This window comes from Plectropomus leopardus, chromosome 13 (assembly GCF_026936395.1).
Source record: "Plectropomus leopardus strain MGB_pleo_1.0 chromosome 13, ASM2693639v1, whole genome shotgun sequence".
Classification (NCBI taxonomy): Eukaryota; Metazoa; Chordata; class Actinopteri; order Perciformes; family Serranidae; genus Plectropomus; species Plectropomus leopardus.
The window spans coordinates 15,492,216-15,516,215 of NC_142188.1; the positions used below are offsets into that span (position 1 = coordinate 15,492,216).

General features: G+C 41.5%; 1 protein-coding gene across 1 annotated transcript in view; it reads left to right on the forward strand.

Moving 5' to 3' along the window:
* The window catches only part of lrmda (leucine rich melanocyte differentiation associated), a 245,390-nt gene that overhangs the window by 193,493 nt on the left and 27,897 nt on the right, over positions 1–24,000 (forward strand). The window contains exon 6 of the mRNA XM_088086693.1: positions 21,060–21,144. Coding sequence (XP_087942819.1) covers positions 21,060–21,144 — 85 coding nt within the window. The remainder of the gene's footprint in view (positions 1–21,059; positions 21,145–24,000) is intronic.

Sequence of the window (24,000 nt, forward strand, 5' to 3'; positions counted from 1 at the left end):
ATCACCACTAAAGGTAGAAAAAAAATCTGTTACCAACAGCTATATTTCACAGGGAGACGAGGAGTGCAGACATGTTGGTGCTCCTCTGCTCTCCTTGTCGTGTTGATTGCTAGCTCATTAACCCGTCAGCTTCATTTTTCCAAGCTAGCTTTGGGAAAAGGCCCTGGGCAGTTTTACTCATCACTAAGGTGGAGCAGCAGGCCCTGATCTGGGTGTGTGGTGATGACATTATTTGCACCTGAATGGCAGGTACATCAACATCTCCTTGTAAACGTATCAAAGGAGAGACAGTGGCACCTTTGTTCTCCTCGCAGCCCACTTGGGTTGCCGACAGCTTGTTGATTGATATTATCATTCTTAATGTCAGTAAATAGTGCCATGCCAGATAACGAATCAGTTTCCTCTTGGTACTGGAGAGCTCATTTATCTTTCTGCAGCTCGCCCTGGCATATGCCGAAATTGGAGCAGGAAGTTCCATTTCAGTCAGAAAGGGACGTGTGATTTTTTTTTTCTCCTCACCATCTCCTAATCTTTTCTCTCCCTTTTCGCTCCTTGTCTCTGTCTCTGATTCTGAGTGAGTGAGACTTAACTGGGAGGAAAGATAGAGCTTAAGTCAGTTGTAATATGTTAGGACAACTCTTGATTAGATTCTGTCAGAGTGAGGTCTTTCTGTGTCTCTCCTGCTCCCCATCCTGGAACACAATGAACAGATATCAGGCCAGTCAAGAGCCCTGCCATGAATTTGTTACCAAAATAAGACCCTTGTTAGAGTGATACTTCTTCAGAGGGTGAACCACAGAATTATCTAATTGCGCCTCATGTGCGGTATATTGTCCTGCTCTGAGGGGGTCATGCATTTAACGAGTTCTTGCAGAGGAACCGGGATATAAAAGACGCAGACAATAAGCCTTTCTGTAACCGCGCAGTGGCCACCAAAGGTCTTAGAGACATCATATTGAAAAGGTTAAACACTGACAGTGAACAAGCCTAACATGGTGGGTACACAACCTCCGCCGAACAGCAACAAACGATGGCATTTGAAAAAAAAAGAAAGAAAAAGGTACAGGAGAAAAGTCAATGTTTTTTTTTTTTATTTTAATTTTAGACAAGAATCAAAAAAGAATGGGTAAAAACAAGCCACATTTGACAAGGCAGGTGCATCAGGGTCGTGTTGCTTGGAAAATAACACACACACACACACACGCACATACACACACAGTGCTTTGCTATAAGTGAGCAATTCAAAGCACCTATCTCCATGTTTTCCTTTCACCCCTCCCCTCTCCAATCCTGTTACCCCCTACCCTTTGCTGTTATGTTGACAGACAGCGTTGATATCCTCTGAGCTGCTGATAGATACGTCATATCTCGGGGAGAAACGGGTTTGTCCTCAGCAGGTGAATGTGCAGCTGCCTCATCCTCCGAAGTAGACAGACACACATGACACTTTTCGACACTCTCTCCCTGATAGCACTTTGGCATGCAGGCAGAATCAAAGGGGGCATCTTTCACATGCAATTAGAGCGGGAAATAAAGACGATGAAGTGCGGTGTACAAAGGAAAGCTAGGGATCAGAAGGCTGTAATGAAAGGTGATTAGAAGAAGAGGCCCCAGCCAATGAGCTGCAGAGAGCCGGGGAAACAAACTCATCCTGGTTGGGTTCTCTATTGAAGACACTATTAGACATTATCAAAGCTGATAATGACAGATAGCCACTGGCAGACAGACATGACTCAAAACTGTGCCAGATCAATGTGTGTGTGTGTGTGTGTGTGTGTGTGTTTATTATTAGTAAATGCAGTTTGTACTTTTTGCCACTAGTGATTTAGACAAACATTTTCCCATACCTATGAAGTTTATTTGTCTATATCCTGTTTTATAGCGTGTGTACCATGAAGTAAGGCTGGGCAATATGGCCTATAAATAATATCGCAATGTTTATAGGCTATCTTGTGATACATAGTATATATTGGTATTTTGTAATTTCATTTAAAGCACAATAAAAATGCATGAATTAATCCTTCGATGCATACAATCAGTGGTCTCTGCAACAACCCTGCTGTGTTTTATTTTTGAAACATTAGGGCATTAGAAGATTTAGGTATAGTATTGGTACACATCTTCTGTGTAGTGTTTGCAAGTCATTTGTAGTATGAATTTGGGGCACACTTGCAATTTGAGTGCCGTTAATGGTTTCCTGTTAATACATAAAAAAGTATATTTGTTTCCTGAATACCTACTGCAAGAAAAATACTCAAGATTAGTGTATACTTATCACCAGGGTTGCAACTAACAATTGATTTAATTGGTGATTTAATCTGTTGATGTTTCCTCAGTTAATCAAGTATTAGTTTGGTCTATAAATTGTCAGAAAATTGTGAGAAATGTGAATCAGTGTTTTCCAAAGGCTAGGGCAACATCATAAAAATGTGAAAAATTATTCAATCTGATGAAACGATTATCAGATAGGTTGGCACCATATAATTGTTGACGACTAATAGATTAATCGTTAAAGCTATAATATAGCTATAATAATAACTACTATGTATAGCATGCAAAATGGTCAGTGTGTTTGTGCTAACATCTTCTACAAGTATATCTGTATTCTGACTGTGCTTCTAATCAGATTACTTTGTTTTTGCCTTTTATTTTACCTTTAATCTGAGTTCATCCATCTTCTAAACTCTTTTAACTTTTCAAATCCTCCTGTAATAATCTCAGTGGACGCTACCAGCTCCCTCACTGTCAAATCTTGTTCATTTCACTTCTGACTGAATGGCATTTTCCCTCTGTCTCTCCGTCCCTACTTGTTTGGCCTCAAAAAACGCCAGCCGTCCTGCTGGGTCCTGAGTGAGTGAGTGATGGACATTTGTTTCACTTCTCTGTGGCTAAACTGCAGAAAAGGAGACCCATTCCTTTGCCTGCCATTGCCAGCTGTGAGTGGTTGTCAGGGTTGGGGCTGGTCCAGGGCCTGCTAATGGTGCTGTCTGTCTCAGTCAAGTCCTTGAGACCTTGAGTTCCTCAAGAGACACCACGCTCCAAAGTTTGACTGGAATTAAGCACCTTGTGAATGAACAGAGGGAAACTAAGCTGTCATGGATGAAATCATTGTGACATTACAAATACAGTTCATGTCTTAAAAGGCTGTATTTGAAGATGTTGTCATGCAGTCTTACCGGGCTGAATGTCGGGAGCCAGTGGATTTGTGAAAAGGGTGTTAGTATACAATAACTCCTTGTGTGCCTTATAGGAGTTGGATTAGATATTGATTATCATACCAAAAGGAACACCCTCCAAAAAAAAGGAAGGGGGGGGGGCACAAAAATAACGTTGACACTGAATGAGGAGGATCCCACAAACAAACAACGCTAATTCAACGCTTCACTGACACAAAAGCACATTCAATCAAAGCACCAAATAACATCCTTGTCAAGCATCTGGTAAATGGGTTATTTGGCACCTTAACAACAAGTTGCAGTTCAGGCCCATTCAGATTGTCAGCAGACACTGCAGGCACACTGTCTGAGAATGAGAGGCTTAGCAAAAAAAAGAAGAAGAGGGCTGCAGGGGAGCGCCGGGGCGGCAGGAGAGTTTAAGACCAGCACTGTAGCTATTACGGGACGTCAGAAAATATGCTTAATTGAAAATGATTAGGGCTCTCATAAAAGCCGATCAAGTCAAGGTTTGGGGAGAAAGCGCAATTGTCCCACATAATCCTGCCTGTCGCTGTTCTTTCATCTGGATGAAGAGATCAAAAAAGAAGGGATTTGTAAAGGCCAGACCTCCCTGCGCAGCAGCCACTGAGCTCAGCTCCTCTCTCCGGTATTCACTCTCCTTTTCAAAGGCACTTCCTCTCCCTTACTCCGTCTTCTTCCTCTTTTTTGTCTTTAACGCACTGATGTTTTTTCATTGCTCACAAGGTATGTGGAGGTCAGCATACAAGCTGTATCGGTGTGCTTTGCATGACGCTGTGAATCACAATGTGGGCTTGTGTGACAGCATGTTTAGAGATTGCACAGTATTGCCCTTCATTATCAGACATCAAAGGAAGAAACACAAATGCGCTCACCCACACACAAGCCATGGGTTGTACTCCCATGTCTTCCTTTATCCATCTTCCAGAGAGAGAGAGAAAAAAAAATAAGACAAGAGGATAGAAAGCGGTCTGAAATGAAAGCTAGAGGGGCCTAGAGAGAGTCCAAGTGAGACACATAAACATTCACACACACATGGAGGAATCAGCTGTGAGCTGAATGGATCTGAGTTGGAGGGGGAGTACACTGCCCTCATGCCCTCGCTTTGAAGTGAGGCACAGGCCGTATGTACAGGCCCCAGAGAGGGGCATGTCTACATCCCCCCCATAGGCTGGCTGAAGGCAGCGGTCCGAGTGGAGCGCACAACACAGAGACAAGAATGCGGCTTCCTAACTGAGCTGCTTTCTCTTTACACACCAGAGTGATTTTGTCGAAAGAAAGATTGTGCAGGGCAGTGAAACTCACATGCAATGTCTGCAAATGTTTTATGAATATGAGATACAATTTGAGGAGGTTGTTCCATGTGATTTTTAACACCCTGGCGGTCTTGATAAAGTTATTTTAAAGATTTCCTTGCAACCTGTGAATGCTGCTATCAGTCACTTTGAAAGCGATAGCATACAGCTCATTCAAGTTGCCCCCTGAAAGATCTGTAATGGCCTCCACTATTTATCTTAAGATTGATGTAAAATAAATTCCCCCAAACAGCAACATGAGTGATGGGTGTTTAGTTCTAGTCTCAACATTTACGTTTAAGTCAGTGGATGAAGAGGGATCGTGTCCATTTGTGTTGAGTGCAATGCCATTAACCTCTAGCCCGATTAGCAGAACGGAAGAAAAACTCTGAGCAGATGATTTCCGTCACTGTAATGTCACACTGTTGTTCTCAGCTGTCGAGGCTGCGTGCACGGAGCACTCCCTGTAAACACACACGCATGCACTTTGATGGACTGTTCCCAGCTTGCGCGCCCAGCGCTCGGCTCACGGTGTCGGGTGGGAGACGGTGAGACGGTGTGAGGTCTTGTCTGGTCTGGTCCAGGCCACTCGTGCCCTGCTCTGGCCTCGGGGAATGTTTGGCGTGAGATAAGGCTGTGTTTGAAGAGGAGCTCCAGATGCTCGTATATTACAGGTTGTCTTGTCATGCCGCAGATAAAGCCTCAGAGAAGCTCCTGTCGCCAGGCCGTACCACACACAGACACACACTCACAAAGAAGATAAATGTTTACAGGAGGCATTCACCCTTCGACAGTGTCTTGCTGTGGACGGCGCGGCTGTCAGAGCTCTGCCATTTTTAGGCTGTGGCTCATGTCTACAGCATCCAGGTCTTGACAGCATGTTATATGTCGCATATCACTTCTTATAAACATATGATTATGTTTCCCAAGCTTTGAGATACTTCCACAGTTTTATAAAAGATGTTGTTAGCCTTAACAAACTCTGACAGATAACTGCACTGGTAAAGACCATGCAAGAGCATTAGCATGCTCTGATCTCTGATATTAGATGTTACAGTATTCTTTTTTTTCTCACTCACCATGTTTATACAGACAAAATGTTTCAGCTTTTGCCCTTATTCCAAAAAAGACAATATTCCTATGAAGTTGTTTAGATGGCCATTAAAAATGAATATTAGTTTACATGCAGCTGTGCATACTCCATACTACATACAATTAACGTGCCCTAACATGTAGTTGATCGCGTCAAATATAGCTGTTTCTAGAGAAGCTGAATGGCTGGAGCTGCTTGCAATTTTGCTTCTTGGCATTAAAATTTAATTTTTTTCAAAGTTTCCTACTAGTGGTAAACCTGTTGGACAGTGCAAACACAGTTTCCCTCTTTCATTTCTTCAGCCACATTCTTGAAAAGGTCAGTGTTGTGAAATTTGCACATATCCAATTTCCAAGTTGATATCCCACTTTTTCATGCTGTTTAAAGTAGGTCTGTTTCTCCTTGCGACCAAAGAATATGGTAGTTTCTTTTGGGCATGCATCGCTACCTCCAGCCTTTCAAACTGTTGGTGAGTTTGTTGTGTGCAATGCATCCACGTCAGCGCACAGAGCTGACTGTAAGAGGCAAGAGGCTGTGTTGCAAACTGAGACGCATATTCCCAAAGCACTGTAAACTTGTGAATATAATAATCCTAAAACATGAATAATGCTAGATTTGGAAAAAGGCCTAGTATGCACATTTGTTCGGTGATGTCACCAAAAGCACATGGCTAGGATTTTGCAACAAAGGCACGGATGGTTAGGTTTAGGCAAGAAAAGTGGGTGGTTAGGTGTAGAAAAATACATCATGGTTTAGCTCTACATTCATATGGGTGGCGAACACCAGGCTCCTAGGTGAAAGTCCAGGGTTTGTTAAACCTATCCACCGCCCCTATCACCCACACTATAGGGACCTTAGAGCTCCTTATATTACGTCATTACTGGCAGCGTTTTAACCTAATGCCGCCCAGTGGCATATCACAGAGCAACAACCAGTTGAGTCCAGCCTCTAATCCAGATATGGTCAGTTCTAGCTCCAGAGAGTGAAGGTGGTCACGGCTAAAATGCAGAACTCGAGGCTTCAAAAGTCCACAAACCAGTGGATGTCACAATAGCTAGCTGTATACATTATCTATACAGTCTATGAACATAGCTAGTGTGTACTCCTGATTGGCCTTCCAGTGTCTTCTTATGTCTCTTCACACTCTGTAAAACAAAAGTGTGGTTGTAATTCTCCTAAAGGTGAGATTGTGAATTTGTCACACTCATAAAGATATAAAGTCCTGCAGTGGTGTTCTCCACCTGACTGTCATGCTTGCCTTAAGTTTATTAGGCCTGGAAATAGCTTTTACTGTAGGTCAAATCTTTACAGAGTAGAGCTGTGGTTTCAGCATGTAACCTGTTGAAAAGATTCTGTCCGAAGACATAATTGGTTATAGCTTCTCATTATTTAATTTAGCTAACCTCTGTGTCTTTTAATTGTAAGTATTGTCATCACATCTCCTTAAGGTGGAGCCTGTGTCCCTGCTCTCCATCCAACCTTGAATGAGATTATTCATCACTAATAAGACAAGAGATAGTGCGGTTTGTGTAATGCAGGGACAGGTTTCCCTCTGTCATTAAGTCATGTGTTTGCTAAAGTGGAATGGTATATTGCCTGGCATAAAACATGGTGTGTCTTCATTTGTCAGGCTCGTAGAGCTGTGAGACAAACGATGTTCAGAGTGTATGTCTGAGGGCCCTCTGAGACCACAGTTGAGCGGCTGCTCACTGGTGCGTTTCTCATGCTAATGTCATGGTCTCCCAGTCTATCTGTCACCCCATTACGCTAACATCATTATGCATAGGGGCCTGTCTCTGTCGTTGAAAAGAACAGAATCATTCCTGTCTCATTTTGAAGCAAATTGTTTGGGGAACATTTCTCTCTCACTCTTTTTTTTTCCAGCGGTAATGGCGGGCCAATCATTTTGCAAAGCTGCAGGTATGCAGATGAATGAATAGCTATTTGAGCTGTTTGGTGAAAGGAGTTTTTGTATTATTCATGAGAGGGATGGTGTGTCTGAAAGAGAAAGTGTGTGTAAGTGTGTGTGAGTGTGTGTTCACGCGCATGTGTGTGAAGGGGCAAATGTACCTCTATCAAACATGCATACTGTATATTCACACATACAGTGTACATGCGTTGTACAAGCATATATGCATCAGCCCTTACACAAACCCTAAACCAGTGGTTCCCAACCCATGGGTTGCAGTCCAAAAGTGGGTCGCAGGTCAATTCTGAATGGACCACAAGAGACTTACCACCATGTTAGTTTTGTGGAAAACACACTTAATTTAATTGAAATACAGAGATTTGGCAGCACAGAGCTTTTATTCTGAAGTGTGGTTTCCTGCTGTAGAGTGAGAGATTTTTTTTTTAAAGAACAGTAACTAATTTCTATTTTATTGCCCTGTTCTTGGTATTATGTGGCTTGTTTTTTCCTTATTTTAACAATAAGCTTAAGGGATTTTTCTTTATTTATCATAGGATAGGGATTGCTGATTTCTTTTTTTCATCCTCCCCAAAGCCACAAATATTTTTCCTTGAAACTCACGGAATGACTCTGGGAAAATGCATGAAGGGTTTGTCCCACATGATGTGTGAAAGGACTGTTTGAAAAACCAATGAAATTTTTTTTTACAGTTTCTAGCTATGATGAATGTTGGTGAATTGGTGGTTTTTTATTTTTATTTTTTTGGCAGGCCTGCAGGTTTGGAAGGCATGTTTTCTTTAAAAAGTTTTAAAGAAAAAAACAAAGACAACATTTTTTTTTACACTTTTGACTTGCAATATGTATAACTTCACACAACATTCTGTTATAAGAACACACATTATTTACGTTTTGTCAAATCAGATTGAATGTTTAGTAATTTCTCTTGCCAACCTTGAACTAATGACTGAGGAGAAATCTGGACCCTGTGAATGGACCAGATGGAAAACACTGCCCGAGACCACAGTTAAAAATTTCAGATGAATGTATGAGAGAAGTCACTGCTTTGAGTTGGTAGTTGACTTTTTAAACACTGGCAAATTTATTATAGTTATGATGCCTGATTTTTATTTTTGGCTCAAGCTACCCACTGTCACTGCACACCCCTGAGTAGCCCTTCAGCATGGCATTATTCCAGTCTCAGAGCTGCGAGGTGTTTCTGAGTGAGATCGTTTTGTTGTGATCTTTTCCCTCTCTTCACTTGGAATCTTTTCATCTCACCCAGCGCAGGTTCAAATCCAGGTTAAAACCTTTGTCTCAATCTAAATCTTTCGGCCCTGGCAAACAGCACAAATTCCAATCTGTCAGCTCAGCAGATTCCTTGCGCCCGTGCGCAAGTCTCCTGTGCACGTCTCTCCATGAGGGAGGTATGTTAGCCGCGCACCCACCTGCTAATTCAAAGCTTCAATCAGCTCAGCTAACTGAGGAGGCAACCCTGGGCTCCTGTAATTGCCCTGGTGACAGTGCTTCGGTGAGAGAGAGAAAAAAAAAGCCTCTCTGTGTCATCATTTGCACAACGTTATGAATAGGTTAATAAAATAAAATACTTTAATTATAGCTTAGTTGCCATATTGTTAATGGTGCCAGTGTGGCTCAATTGAATAATACAGTTTCTACTATTAATTATCTGAAAGTGAACTTGCTTAAATGATATTTTACAGCCCCTTGATAAAATTACCGCTAGAGGCAATGTAATGATAGACAGACAAAGGCCATGCACGAATTATCATAAACTATTAGCTTGTTTCCAAAGGGTTTTATGTTAATCTTTTAGCGCTTAAGTACCCTGCAATTAACATATCAGGAGGAGCTGCCTTCCAGCTAGGCTTGCAAATTGAAGTCCTCAGATAAAAAAGCTATTGAGATGAAACCCTGAAAGAGAAGAGGAGCTATCGCACTGAAGTGTGCTGGAATTTTTTTACTCGTGTGCTTAGTGTGTGTGTGTGTGTGTGTGTGTGCGTGCACATTTGTGAGAGAGCGATAGAGAGACTTTAAGAGCGCTGAGACAAAGAATGAGTGAAAAAGAGAGCAAGATGCCGTGAGACTGTCTGTGATCAAGGATGTATAACAATTCCATTATCTCTCTTGGGTGATGACATGAGATGTCTCTTTCAGGCCTCTTTCCCTTTGTCTGATGCTACACAGCGCGCAAGCTATAGGAGGTTCGAAATGGCTCTCATTGGCTGCGATGGCGGCATCTGATGGAATGTGTTTACATATCGGGCTAGTGGCTTGATATGTAAATGCAGCGCGTCGAGAAAAGGCTACAGGGAGATATGGTTCATTGTTAGGTCTTCACAGTCTGTGTTCCCTTTTATGCTAAGCACAATTGTATCCACTGAGCGAGCATCTTGTACACCGCCCGTTGCCTTTGGTAGGTTAAACCCACAAAGGAGACCCATGCTTTGGAAGATATGCATGTTTTATAGGGTAATTGGCAGCTTTGATTTGGTCTGCTTTCTTTGTTGTCGACACATAGCAGCTGACACCATTTACATTTACTACAATTAAATGAAAATACCCATAACTCACGTCTTATGTTCAGTCTTTTTTTTTTTTGTACTAACTGTAGAAAATAAAAGAGGGTAATTATATTTCTAGGTATATTATTCTCATTTTTTCTGAATAAAATGTATTATATTTCTTCATATGTTTTGTTATTTAATGCGATTAAATGATTCTTTTTCAGAATAATTAGCTAATTGTTTTTGATTTGGCAGCTTTTTCTCTGTGTAACCATCCATTTACCCTCGCTGCAGGATGTAATTCACCGTGTATGTGAATAATGAATTGTAAGACCATTACACATGGCATTCTGTACATTCTAGTACACATCAGTCCTGACTCAGTGAAACCATATTGCCCATGGAGTGCTCTGATATTTTCCTCCATCACCCCAAGATAGATGACTCCGCTGAGGCCTTAATCTCATGTTAAAGATTTGTTGGCCTCTAGAAGTCAGGCCTAGCATTGAGATGCCTCGCCTGATTTATATTCACTGGCATGGAAGGGGAGCCAAGTGCACTATCTGCAAAGCAGATGCTGCAGCAGTGCCCTTGTATTAGGCGTTATATTTCACCTGGAATAAAAAGCTGCAAACAAGGTCACGTCCTTGAACTCCTCTTCTCTTTTTTTTCTTTTCTTGTCTTTTTTGTCCACAATAATGCTAACCTTACAGAATATTATGTCTGTATTGTAAGTGGAAAAATAGCATAGGAAATGGCGCATGCAAAGTCTTACACTGAGAGGTTTTGATTTCTTTCACGGCTGAATATGAGAGCAGAAAGCTGAGTTCCACAGCCAGCCAAAATCCTGATGAACACAGCCTTTAAAACCAAATTCTTGTCTGTCAGCCCCTATAATTTATGGGGCGGAGATTACAAAGCTACAGATACAATAAATTAAACTGATGGACAGAATTATGCCCAGTGCTTCCTGCTCTCCCCAATGACGCACACTAACTTAGCACTGGCTGACAATGAGTGTGATTTACCACCCGGGCAAGAGTGTAGAAGGGAAAACATTCACAGGCAGAGGCACCCAGGCCTCACTTTGGCCCACAGCCTAGTGAATAAAACCCCGCTTTAATTCACCCACAAACGTGTCGCCATTAAAAGACTAAGAATAGGGATTGCAGATCATAAATACTCCCTGATTTATTAGCTAACAACAAAGAGCATAAGCGCGGCCAAGGAGAGGGAGATTGTTTGACAGAACATTGTCAGGGTGGAGAAAAAGAGAGGAAAAACACACTCTCGTTCTCACTCACAGACACTCTCTTAGCTAAATCTGACCAGCGATGTAGCCCAGCCCTATCTCCTGCAGCAGCGTAGGAGCAGATGTGTCTGCTCTCTTCTCAATGTGTGACAGACAGAAAAGATAAACAGGGAGAAAAGCAGAGAGAGAGGAAGAGACGGAGGGAGGGAGGTAAAGAGAGCAGGAGCTGGCACGGCACTGGCTAATTTATCTCGCTGAGAGACAGATTAAAGAGAGAGGAGAGTGAAACAAAGTTCCACTGGCTTAATCAGCGGACAGCCTGCTAGCAGAAGACATGATAAATCAGAGCCTGCTCGGTACAGGAGAAAGCCTTTTGCTCTGGAAGGGGAACGGGAGACATCCTCAGCCAAACAGCAGTATCTTTTACATGCACTGTTGTGAATAGCGGCATGTGAACTTGCGTTGTGCATACTTGCAATCGATACTCATCGCTATTGTTTGAGCAAACATTGTTATACAGTAGCCTTCTGCTGTGACTTTGCTCTGACTGTTATTTTTAGCAGTGTGCGAGCAGTCCTGCTTGGTGTGTAAACAGGACAAAGGGACATGAAGGGCCTTAAGTTTCCTTTTGGTTTTTGTGTGCAGCCGTGGCTTTCTTTAGCTGCATGTCTGACAGGGGACTAACCTAAGGGCCTAACCCAGGAACAGGAAAAGGGGCTTAGATATCCCTGTGTCATTAGTTCACTACGGGGTCACAGCTGGGCCACTCAGAGCATGATTACACCCTGTGATTTATCTGCTTTGGAGCCCAAACACAGATAAATCTCCGAGCTCATCCCCGCCGTGGGATCCTCACTGTCTGATAAACGGCCCAAGCTGAATAAACAACCACCACCACCCCCACAAACACCCAGCCCCTCATACATTATGAATAATTCATTCAGATTGCGAGCTCTGTTAAATGTGTATATTTTGTATCTTAAATGGCAAAGGTGCTTCTACGATCTCTATCCAATCCTCCACGCATGTCTTTGATGAAATACAAGCGAGGCATAGGTTGGCAGACATTTTGTTTTGTAGTTGTAAACTTTATTTCCTGCCCCCCCCCCCACTGCTGTCGTCCTCCAGCATTTTCACATAAATACACTTTATGCAAATATGTCACTGGATAGTCCGCACTGCAGCTCCTGTGTAGATATTGGCCTGTCTGTGACTTTATGACAAAGTTTAAAATCATTCATTACACTGACCCCTGTGGTAAATTCACTTAGTGGAAAATTGCCCCGGCTCTCCTGTTTGGTGCGTAGATGTGATCACGAGTGCATTTTTAACTTAATTAATTGGCCGTTTCTGTTGACAAGAAATTTATGCAGTAATAATTTGCTCGGAATAGATGCGGAGAGCAGGAAATGAGATATCCATCAGGGCGCTTGTGTTCCGCCAGCTGCACCGCGGCTAATATGAAAGTATTTCAGGCTGCTCAGACCCTGCTGTTTGCGCAGTCAAGATTATATATACCCACGATCCATTGCCTGCCTCAGAGGCGCTCATGGAGGTCTATGATAACAAAGACTATGTGATTTATGGCCTGCTGTGAAAGCAGAACTTGATGAGATTAAACAATTTCATAGCACGAGTGTTTCTCAGAGGGCCCTCTGATTTGTGGCAGCAACGCAGACAGTAAATCAGGTTTATATATCTGAAAGCATGCTCAGCAAAGGAGTGCAATTACTGTTTAAGACAGCTACTTTTTATTTAATTTTTATCCCTGGTTTGTCTCTTTTATTCCTGGCCTGTCGCGCAGCCACTCACCTTCATAAGTCCTTCCGAGGGAAGGCTTGAAGACGAGAGGAGGTGGGGAAGTCGAGGAGGAACAGTGGCGTGGGCCCTCTGCTATCTCTCCTCCACAGCTTTTAGAGAAACAACAACAACAACAACAACCAGGGGACAACAGCGGCCACTGGCAGAACAACACGGGCATCCATAGAGCATGAGGAAGCACTCCATTTTTAATGCATTGTTTGCCTGCTGCTCTGTCCCTGTCTGGGTAAATGGAGTAGGCAGAGTGTAATTAGAGAGCTGGGCTTTGCTCCGTGCCATAAAGATGACATGGTGTAATGATACAGCTTACAGGCCCGCAGAGGGTTCTGTCTCGCGACGGAGGATCTGGGTCGTTTGCCTGTGACTTATGATAGGTGTGGAAGATGACAGTGTTATCATTGCAATGTGAAACTCGGAGATGTGGATGGGGGAAATTTCTTTCGAAAGGTTGTCAGGGATTGGAGGCGAGCAGAGATGGATAGGGAGCGTATTAATCATTTGTGTTTACAGTTTGTCGTGCAATATTTTCAAATGGAAATGCAGAGGAGGGAATTTTCAATAGCTCAATTATCATCATTATGTTTTCTTCAGTGATCGTTGCATGCTGGAAGAAAAACACAACAATTCTTTTTTGCAGAGTTGAGGTCAAAGTGCTCACATTTCAATAACTGTGCTGTATTTACATCATGCAAGCATCTGTACTAATCATGAAATCAGTTTGTGCGTGAATGTAAGTGAGCATGTAAGTACATGTGCATTAGTGTTTCATACATTCAGATAATGTGAAAGGGTGTGTGCGAGCTTTTTTAACGTGAGCGCATGCACACATGCAAATCCGTGTGTTTTGAAGTTGTGGTTAAATGTTCCACGGCTGTGCATATGTGTGTGTATGTGTGTGTGTGTGTGTGTGTGTGTGTGTCCTTGGGTGAAGATGTGAGTAGTGCATCTGTCTGCATCATCCCATATCTTCGGAGAAAACATCAAGAGATCTCATTATTTCGACATATCTCAGGTTTTTTTTCTTCCTCTTTTTTCTTCTCGTATGCCTTGAGTCAAAATTAGTTTTCATTCCCTCTGTGATCTTACTGACTGAAGCTGGCTCAAAGTAAAGAAAATCGCAGTCTTCGTAGCGGAGGCTGAGTCAAACACACACTTCACACAGCCGCAGTCTGAGTTAAGCATTGCTAAGTAACCTTCACATTTCACTCGTGTGAAGAGCTAATTTCCTTTAAGTTCACATGTCACTTTTTGTGGCTCTTTTTGTGGGTCCTCTTCAAATGTCTCTCGGCGTCTAATTGCATAGGAAACATTCTAGACAAGCCGGTGTGACAGGCCCGCTCCCCGAGTCTTCAATTATTAAACATCCTACACTCTAGAAAACAGCCCTGACGTTAGCTACAGCCCCTAATCAGAACAGAAAGCCTCATGATATGTCACACTCCTTAGTTGCTGTGGTTTTGTGTGTGTGTGTGTGTGTGTGTGTGTGTGTAGGAAGGATGAAAATATTTCTTTTTGCACCAGTTAAATAAGGCAAAACTCTGACAAAGATGATTTTTGTCAAAGGTAGAACATTCACATCTTCCCTTTATCTCCTGTTTTAGAGATAAAAGAAATTGTTTGTACTTATGAAAATATATGAAACAATCAGTTATGTTTTGTGGAAAAGTTTGAATAAGACACTTAATCATTGTTTTAACTGATATATGCAGCATTTTGTGGTCTCTTCTCCTTGTCTTGTAACTTTAGGTTGTAGCTTGTAGCTTCAGGATCCAATGGAAAGGTCATACTAGACCAAAAATAAGAAACAGCCTGGAGCTAATTGTACTGCATACCTGTAATGTAAGCTTAGATTTCTGCTTTAAATCACCTGCACTTATTCCGCAAGACACTCAAAGTAAAGGTCGAATGACTTTTTAAATCGCAACCTAAAAACAAATACAGCCTTATTACCATCTATGAGTCATCGCTATGGATGATTAACATCCAGCAGCACTCAACCTTTGCCTGTCTGACGCTTAGCCGTACACAAAACGGCAATGTTCCCTGTTGCCAGTTTGCTCCGTGTGCCCTATGCCCCAAGCGAAAACATCAGAACAGTTGCTCTTGTGATCAGTGATCATATGATACATTTACACAGAGCAAGTTCATTGGAGTAGAACTGGTAAATCATTAAACACACGCTCAGTGGTCTTCCTGCTGAGCAAAAAGACTGCCGTAGTACCCACAAGTGCAAGCACCATTACATCAACTGTTCCCCCTGCCATTACCTAAGAAAACAGAATTAATGCTTTTCATGTGCATGGAGGTAATTTAAAACACGTTATAATCTTTTATCTGCTCCCCTAAGCCTCCATCATTAAGGTCAGATATAAAAAAAAGAAACATTTGAATTACTAAACCACTGCTCTGTCACAATGCCACTTGTGATAGTTGCAAAATAAGCCCTCCTTTCTGTGATGTAGTAGGATCAAAATAAAATATTTTGTGTACTAGTAAATTTTAATATTCTTCTGTTATAAAACTCTTTGAATAATGCACAAAAGTCATGTGTGTGCGTGTATATTAGGGGAGGGCTGAATCTCTGCTAGTGAATTAGAGCATTTCTCATTTCATCATTGCCGTTACATGCTGTAAGACGCTGCAAGCTGGTGCTACTTATTTGTTTTTTTTTTCCTCCATTGTTTATTTCTAAAAGTGTTGTATTGTTCGTAACCCCTAACTTCAGAAGTATGACACACGGATCATAAAAAATTCTATCTAGTGAAGAAATAAACGTGTCATGCCAGCATTAAATGTTGACTCAAATAAGTTCACAAGTTGTGTCTCCTCTGATCTCTAACATGATCAGAAAGCAGCACCAGTTTACAGAGACAAGACGTGAAAAAAAGTTCCATGCACAGACACAAAAGAAATATTTTGATATAGACCCAAAGAGAAAACATATCAAAAGACATTTTTATACATGTCTTTTGCAAGCACAAAAAGCAGAAATGGTGTCAAGAGAAAACAAAACAGAAGGCTTGTTTCTTCCAACAATTGCTTTAAGCTACAAAAATCTCCTTGAGTCCCTAGCCTCCCCTCAATGTCAGCCCCCCCTCCCTCCCTCGCCCTCCCTCCCTCTCCTCTTCGTTTCTCTCTTTTCCCCTTTTCCCTCTCCAAGGCAGGACAGGGCCCTCTTTGCACCCTGATAGGTTGCGGGCTGATGCTTAGCAACAACATTCCTGTGCCCTAAGTAGCAGTAAGCCTCTGGCTGAACTCTTTGATGTGGCTGTCAGGCCACATTTATTTCCTTTTAGCACTTTGTCTACTTGTCCAGATGTATAAGGAGATAAAAAGGGCTGGTGTTTACACTGGTCTCCCTCTGTAGCGCGGCTGTAATTAGATTGTATTGCTGGTCAGTCTTAAGGAGGGAGGTGAGGTGAGGCGAGGCAGGAACCACCTGTGCCGGGATGAGCCAGGCTGCAAGAGAGGAAAGCGGCGTGTGCAACAAAATTACTTTTTGTACGCAACTCTGTGGCAGCCAACATCATAATCACATTCGAGTAAAATCTTTCTAGATCAGTTGATGTCAGCGTAATGTTCCATAATATCACCTAGATTTGCAAGCGACAGCTAAGCTTGCAAAACTTTGCAAACTTTGTTGTATCTGAAAAACACCCCGATGTGCGTCAACCCTCCCCAACTCATTTTTTGGTATTTCATATGTTCAGGAACCCCACTGTGGAGGTGGTTATGAGCTCCATGTGGCTCGCTTTGTGTTGTTTTTTTTTTTTTTTTGCGTTTCTTGTCTTTTCTATCCCTTCCCTGTCTCTCTCTTCCTGCTCCCCTCTCTCATGGTGATATGTTGGAAGTAATAATCACTATTGCCTCTGGGTTTATCAGCATTTATTCGCATAACAACACAGAAAAAGGAGAAGACAGACAGTATTGGTGTGATGTATTATCCAGTATGGGAATCATCTTTCATAATGACATCCAGCAGAGCTTCCTCTCTCTGCCACCACCCTTTTCTCTCTTTCTCACACACACACACACACACACATACATACACACACTTTCTTCATTTCTCTCTCCCTATTTCCACTCCCCTCTGTCCACCCTTTATTATCACAGAATCCATGGTGCTCCCCAGCCTGTAAATTTGTGCCGCATTATCATAAGCTGTGGTGATAACTCACATTGCACTGAGACAATAATGATGTGAACACTCAGCATATGCCCCAGGCCCAGCAAATTAAAACAATGCTCAGCTTGATGAGCAGACTAATCTGGACAGCAGAGAGACTGAGAGAAGAAAAGGGGGTCCAGGAGCATCTTAAATACACGACACAGCAGCACCTCCCTCTGTTCAGTGTAGGTACAACTGGAGAAAACAAGGGAGGGAGACAGGGGGAGAAAGAAAGGAGACAAAAAGGGGGAATAAAGAGAGTATGATTACAGATGAAGTGCTTGTTTAGAAAATATGAAAGGGATATGATGTGTGAGAACATCATGAGATAATCACCAGCTTTTATTTTTGTATCATATCATGTCATATTTCTGTTCAGCATCCCCAACAATGTATTATCTCGTAATTATCTAGTAAAAAGAGCTAAATGTCAATCATTATAATGTCAATCTTTGGATTTTTATTAATTTTATTACACAGTCATGGAGCACTCTATTTGTTATTACAATCTAGCATTAACAACATTACATAGGTATGCAAAGAAAGTCTATAAAGCCCATTTGTATTGAAATCTTTAATATATATAATCCATCAGTCCTCCTTAAATCAAGAACAAAAGAAATGATTCGCCCTCATTTATTCAACATGCTTTCTCCTCATAAGCATGCTGCTTTCTCCTCTTTTGGACAGGTCATTGACTAAAGTGAAAGAGTGCAGATGTGGAGGGGTACGGAGGAACGTCTGAGAGGAGAAAAGGGAGGATCAGGACATGGGAAAGCTGGCTGATTGATGTTCTGTGGGTGGGGTAAAATGCTTGTGCTGGATAGGACGGGAAGTGACAACCACAGATGTTGAATAGGCTGGGTGTTTGATCAGCAGGCATGATGCTGAGGAGGTGAAGCGGTGGTGTCATGCATAGCACGGGGACTGGGTGGGTGGTGATACTGAAAGCAAGGTGACTGACGTCCCATAGGACCAAAACGAGCCCAAGGCTTTATCCAGCTAACCTCAGCAGTCCTCCCTCTCCTTCTTCTCCTCCAGTGCCCCCCTAACACAGTCTGTGGGTGGTGCTGTTAATAATGTGGCAACTAGGAAGATTAATTGTGAGCAAGCAGCAGGATTAGGAGGGGCTTTTTTGGGGCCATGCAGGCCAGAAGAGGCCCAGGCTTGTGATCTTTCAAGCAGGCCAGGAAATGAGGCAAGCAGGGGCGCAACTCCGCGGTGGCTCAAAGGAGCATAGAGGTAGATCAAATAGAGAAGGCTCACAATTCTTGTTTTAATGCCTGATTTACTCTGTTAACTCATAATAATTGTCATATTCGGACTCTTTGAGTATTCATTATGCCTACCAATATCAATTGTACCCTCAAAACCAAATGTGGCGTGCCCTGTCAAAATCAGTTGGATGGCGCAACAGCTTATTTCTAGAAAAATATTTCCATCTTTGGTCATTTGGGGGTTTTGTTTGAATTTAAATAAACTTGCCTTTCAGAATATGAAACTCTTATTGCGTAATTTAGATGACAACTACAAATTTAAGGCTCGTAAAGGTCAGCAACGAACACCTGTGAGCTGCACTCTGGTCCTACCCAGTGTCATTCTCCACCCCTCTGTCTCCCTGAAATCATAAAATGAAAGGGCTTAACATTATAGTGACAAGGCAGCATCCGGGAAAGTGGGTTTTCATTTTATTTGAAATAAATAAGAGCTTGGTTTTCAAAATATAGAAACCTCTGACAAGCCACTGAGCTACTGTAGATCTAAGCAGCTTAGCGTGGTGCATCAAAACAACGTTAAATAAACTCTTGTCGATATAGACATTTTTAGCTCAGTTAGTTTCTCCACAATTCAGTCATGCAGTTCAATTTACAGAAAACTATTAGCACTATAGTGTAATTCATTTGATTTACTAGTACGGTTAAAAAAAGAGAGACAAAAAAAGGAAAGTGAAATAAAGTGCAAATATCAATCCATTCCTCAATTTACTATATATGTCTCTAAGGGTTCACCTATTAAAACAATCAAATATTTTTTTCATTACATTCACTGTGTGCTAACTTTGACTGTGTAATGGACCAGTTCCTGCACTGTGTTGTTGGGCCTGCTTGTTTTCATATCCTTGCCGGCAACAAAATTAGTGTCAACAAGCTAGCTCCCAGAGTACAGTATGGGTTGCAAAAGCCAGTGGGCTCTGTCGTGAATCTTAGCAGCCACTGTTCTGCAAACTTTGAAGGGCTTTTCCTCAAAATCATGAATTGGTAACAGTTGTTATGCAATGTGATGCAATTTGCTTATTATTTTAAGAACAAAAAATTCTGGTATCATAAAAAAGTTTAGTATATCCTCTTTCCAACAGTGTATAAAACCCTAAATTTGTTTCAGGACCAATGTGATTGAAAATCTGGCAAAATAAAATTAAAAAATAGACAATGGAGACTTTTTTGTGTATAGCATGGGTGGTGTTACTTTTGGATCAGGATCTTTCTTGCGCATTACACATTTCGCCTGTGCTTCAGTTAAAAACAACTGATTATTTTTCCTCCAGTGGGAGGTGTCAGCTTTTAAGCACAGTATGTTCTTATTTTAAGTTGTTTTACTTCTTGTATTACACATTCCATACGAGTACAGCATACAAGCAGGGAGCGATCTGTGATATTTCTAAACAGTTTCAGCCACTCCAGAGGCAGCAGGTCTGCTGTCAAAACAATATTTCTATTCCAAGCTGTTTCTCTTGAAAGCAGGGTCCGCCAGCATATATGTAGTAAGGTCTCAAAATAGGCTTATTTTGCCATTTTTTTTCTCATTGGTGTAATGTGACACACATGCTGGCCAGACCTTAATGCCTTTCAGAGATGCTATCTGAAAGCACATTATGTGATCGTTTTCAATTCACAGTGCTCTCTTTGCCCATGAAGAATATGGTTCCATTTAACAGTGCAGACCGTTCCATTTCTCAAGGTTATGCATGGGCATGTAGAGGAACAACAATAAAAGTGGGAAAAATGCAGCTCCAAACCATCTCTAATATGTATTTGTCAGTTGAGTCTCTTGCTATGATTAAAGACCCAGTGAATTCCTTCCTGCAGGAAAGGAAAGTATTTCTGCAAAGGCATCGGATATCGCTGTGTCATGATAAACTGCCTGCTCCACTAGCTAAAAGGCTATGGGAAGGAAGAGGATGTTTTGGACCTTGAAAGTGCACGAAAGAACAACAACACAAGAAACTCTTGACCTGTTTGGGAACATGCTCTGAGATTCTGTTTTCTCTTTGTCTTAAAGCAGCATTTGTCACACTTGCTTAGCCTGAACCTCTGATTTTGCTCACAATCAATAGCTCATTCTAGTTTTGCAGGCAGCAATCTATGCATATATTTACCTCATGTTTCAATTCTGTGGCATTAAATAAGGCAGCCAGTTAAAGATTTCCTCTCTTAAAACCAGAGGTTATTTCGAGTCATTTGTCAGTCTACTCCTCACATAAACACGCTACATTTGGCTGTTCAGAGTGAGTGACATCTGCCCTTTAGTTGACCACTGCAGGAGGTCATAGCTGAGTGAAGGTTAAGACCTCTCCTCCCTAACCAGGTCGTAGATCAGATCATCAAAGACAGGAGTGAAGCTCCACAACAGGAGAGAAGTAATAAAACATGACCTGCCACATTATGTCATAAAACAGGAGCAGTGTTTCCAACATTTCCCGTACCAATCTCAAAAGATTTATGACACTCATAGTCAGCTACAAGGATCCTTTTCCTTTTTTTTTCCTCTAAATATTCATTCTTTTTGTATGTCTCCTTTCTCCTAGCTATCTAATGAGGCTGGATCTGAGAGTCACCCACTGCCCTACACTCCTTTGCCCCGAGGATCCAGAGATGCCAAGAACCACAAAGGTAAGGAAAAAAGAAAGACCTTTGGACTCCATAACCTTTTCAGTTAGGTGGTTTGTACATACATCTGTTCAGATATTCTTCAAAGTAAACAGGAAGCAACATATTATCATACGTTCAATCAAAACCAAGGCCCACAGATTATGTAAATACAAGTCATAACCCTAGCGGCTACAGAGAGTGGGAATCTATTGACCTTGAGACTGAGTTGAAGTTATGTTATCTTCTCTTATTGATCTCATCTCATCTGTGTGATGTGTTGATAGTGGGAATAAATCTGAGTAATCTGGGTTAACTCTGATCTGAATGTATGCGTGGGAGCAGACAGCACATGCACCAGATGAAGCATCCTTGATCTGTTGATACTAGCCATCGATTAGGCCTCATATTGACCCGGTGTAGTCAGTTGATGTAATTCTGTAGCAACTCCTTAACATCAAATGCTGCACTCCAGGAAGAATGCAATGCATTAATTAAAAAGACACCGTTATTTAAATCAATTGTACGGGCCACCTCCTGCGTTTGGAGCACATTTTCATCTGAGTTTGTAGTAAAAAGCCCCAGAAGTCCATTTTATAATATATATTTTTTCTCCCTGAATTAGATTATATATATGTAAATTATTTTTTACCTAAACTTGGATCCTTACACTTGTATCAGTGTCAAGTCCATGTATAGTTAGTCTATGAGTGCATTTACATGGACATGAATAACCCGTTTATGATTAGGATTTTGGCTTATCCTGCTTATGTATGTGAGCATGGAAACAAAATATTAAATGTATGAAAACCTGAATAGACTAGCTGGAATACAGGGAATATGAATTACTCAATTTCTCTGTGCTCATGTAAACGCTGTATACCAAATATGATGATATCCAGGCTAAGCCTCATGATTGTTCATGTCAATGAAATCGCACTATACATCATTGCTTTGCCAAGACATTTCATTGGATAGACGTCAACATACTGTAGAAGCGGCATTGTAATGTTTTACCATAACTTTAAATGCCAAAGCTAACAAAAGGTGAAAGACATGAAAAAGTTCTAATATCACAGAAAGGTAGTTGTCTGATATCAGGTAGAATTGTCAACTCGTTATGCTCTGTATTCATCTTAAGTCTGACACTGCATCCACTTAAACTGATTTCCTTGGGGGAAGGGGGATTTGATGTTCCCTAACCAATAACTAGAGATGAACACATCTGTTTGACTCTAATGTAATTTTAAGTCCAAACTGATGTGAAGTCATGCCAACATACATGTTTTGCCAGGTTTTTAAGCTTGGAGTGGAGCAAAGAAGAGCAAATTATAATGTTTGGCAATATTGAGAAGACATGTTGATTTAAAACAACATCAGTAGCAGTGTATATCTTATCTATAGTCCCTGTGATTTTTTTAACCCCTCATTGGTTCCAGTGCATTGCTTGACAACAGTGTCAGCCCCACCCGTGGCACGGATTGGCCAATCAAGTTTCAATGTGGCGTTCACTAGTTATTTTTTATTTTTACTGGGTAACCGCTGCTTCAAGTCACAAACCAGACAAGTGGGGGGGACTCAAAGGTCTAGACCCTCGCAAGAAAGGTAGGGTATCTTATCATACATTCTTGCAATAATTATTAGTTGAATGGACAACTTTTAAACTTTTGGTTTGGTGGTATAATTGTTGGCACCACTTTCTCAAAGAGCCTGGCAACTAGCACAGTGTTCACTATTTCTGCTTATCCAACGGTCTGTCATTTTTGCTACTGGGGATAGTTACTGCAATGTACTTAAACTGATACTCTCTGTTAACTGGGTATAGCTACTTATAGCTTCTGTGGAAAACAAAAGCTTTATCACCTTCCTGTTGTGGTAACACAATGGCTGATTCACGTTCTTTGTGCAGTAAATCGAGCCTTCATTTTCTCGGATATCGTACCCCATGGCCAAAACAGAATTACATAGTGAATGCAAGGCTTACAGGTTACCAATCTAGACAGAGATGGTGTCATTATTCTATAGCCATTACACTGTGAAATCAAAATTTGCTTCATAACGATCAGTTTAAGCATAAAACTTGTCTACTTTTAGTAGGCTTTTTTTCCCATTTAGAATAGCTTAACATCTTGACTCTGTGTTTAATGTCTTGAATGTGCTGTTTTGAGTGACTTGAACCACAATCACTTTCTCGTGTTATTTGTTACGCCTCAGACATTCATCACTGTCATACTATGTAAAATGTTTGTGATGGGCTGACCAACAGCATGGTCGCACAACAGGTCAACAGTTACCATCTCTACTTTACACCCCCGTTCATGGTGCCAAGGACAGATCTATGTCATAAAAGTGTGGACAGTGGCAGCTCTCACCGGATGCAAGGACGTGCTTTGTCAAAATCAGACCTGGCTAAGAACAGTCCATTTAAAGGTGAGGGGATCTGACATGAAATATTTTCCCCTCCGTCTAAGATCTGAGCAGCAGTGACAGTCTCCATTTGTTATTTTTATGATGCAGCGCTGCAGTCTTAGATAACACAGCCCTCATCTTCGCCCTTCACCTCCTCTTCATGTCCCTGCCTCTAGCCCCCTTCCCCGGCTCTTTGTTATGTTTTTTTTTCCTTTTATTTACACTTCTTAAACATACTTGAGTTTTCTGTGCGTTGGAGACGGTCACAGTAACTCCTCATTCAAAGAGAACAAAGCTGGTGGCAAAGCATTGCTACAGCAACATTTTTCAGACAGTAATTCCAAACAACTGAGTTAAATTCAGGATACAAACAAAAGGGGTGAAAGAATATGCTGAGTGGTTTTATGTAGTTCAATACAGAACTCTTTCAATACTATCTTTCAATGTGCATGGTGAATGAAACAATTTGTT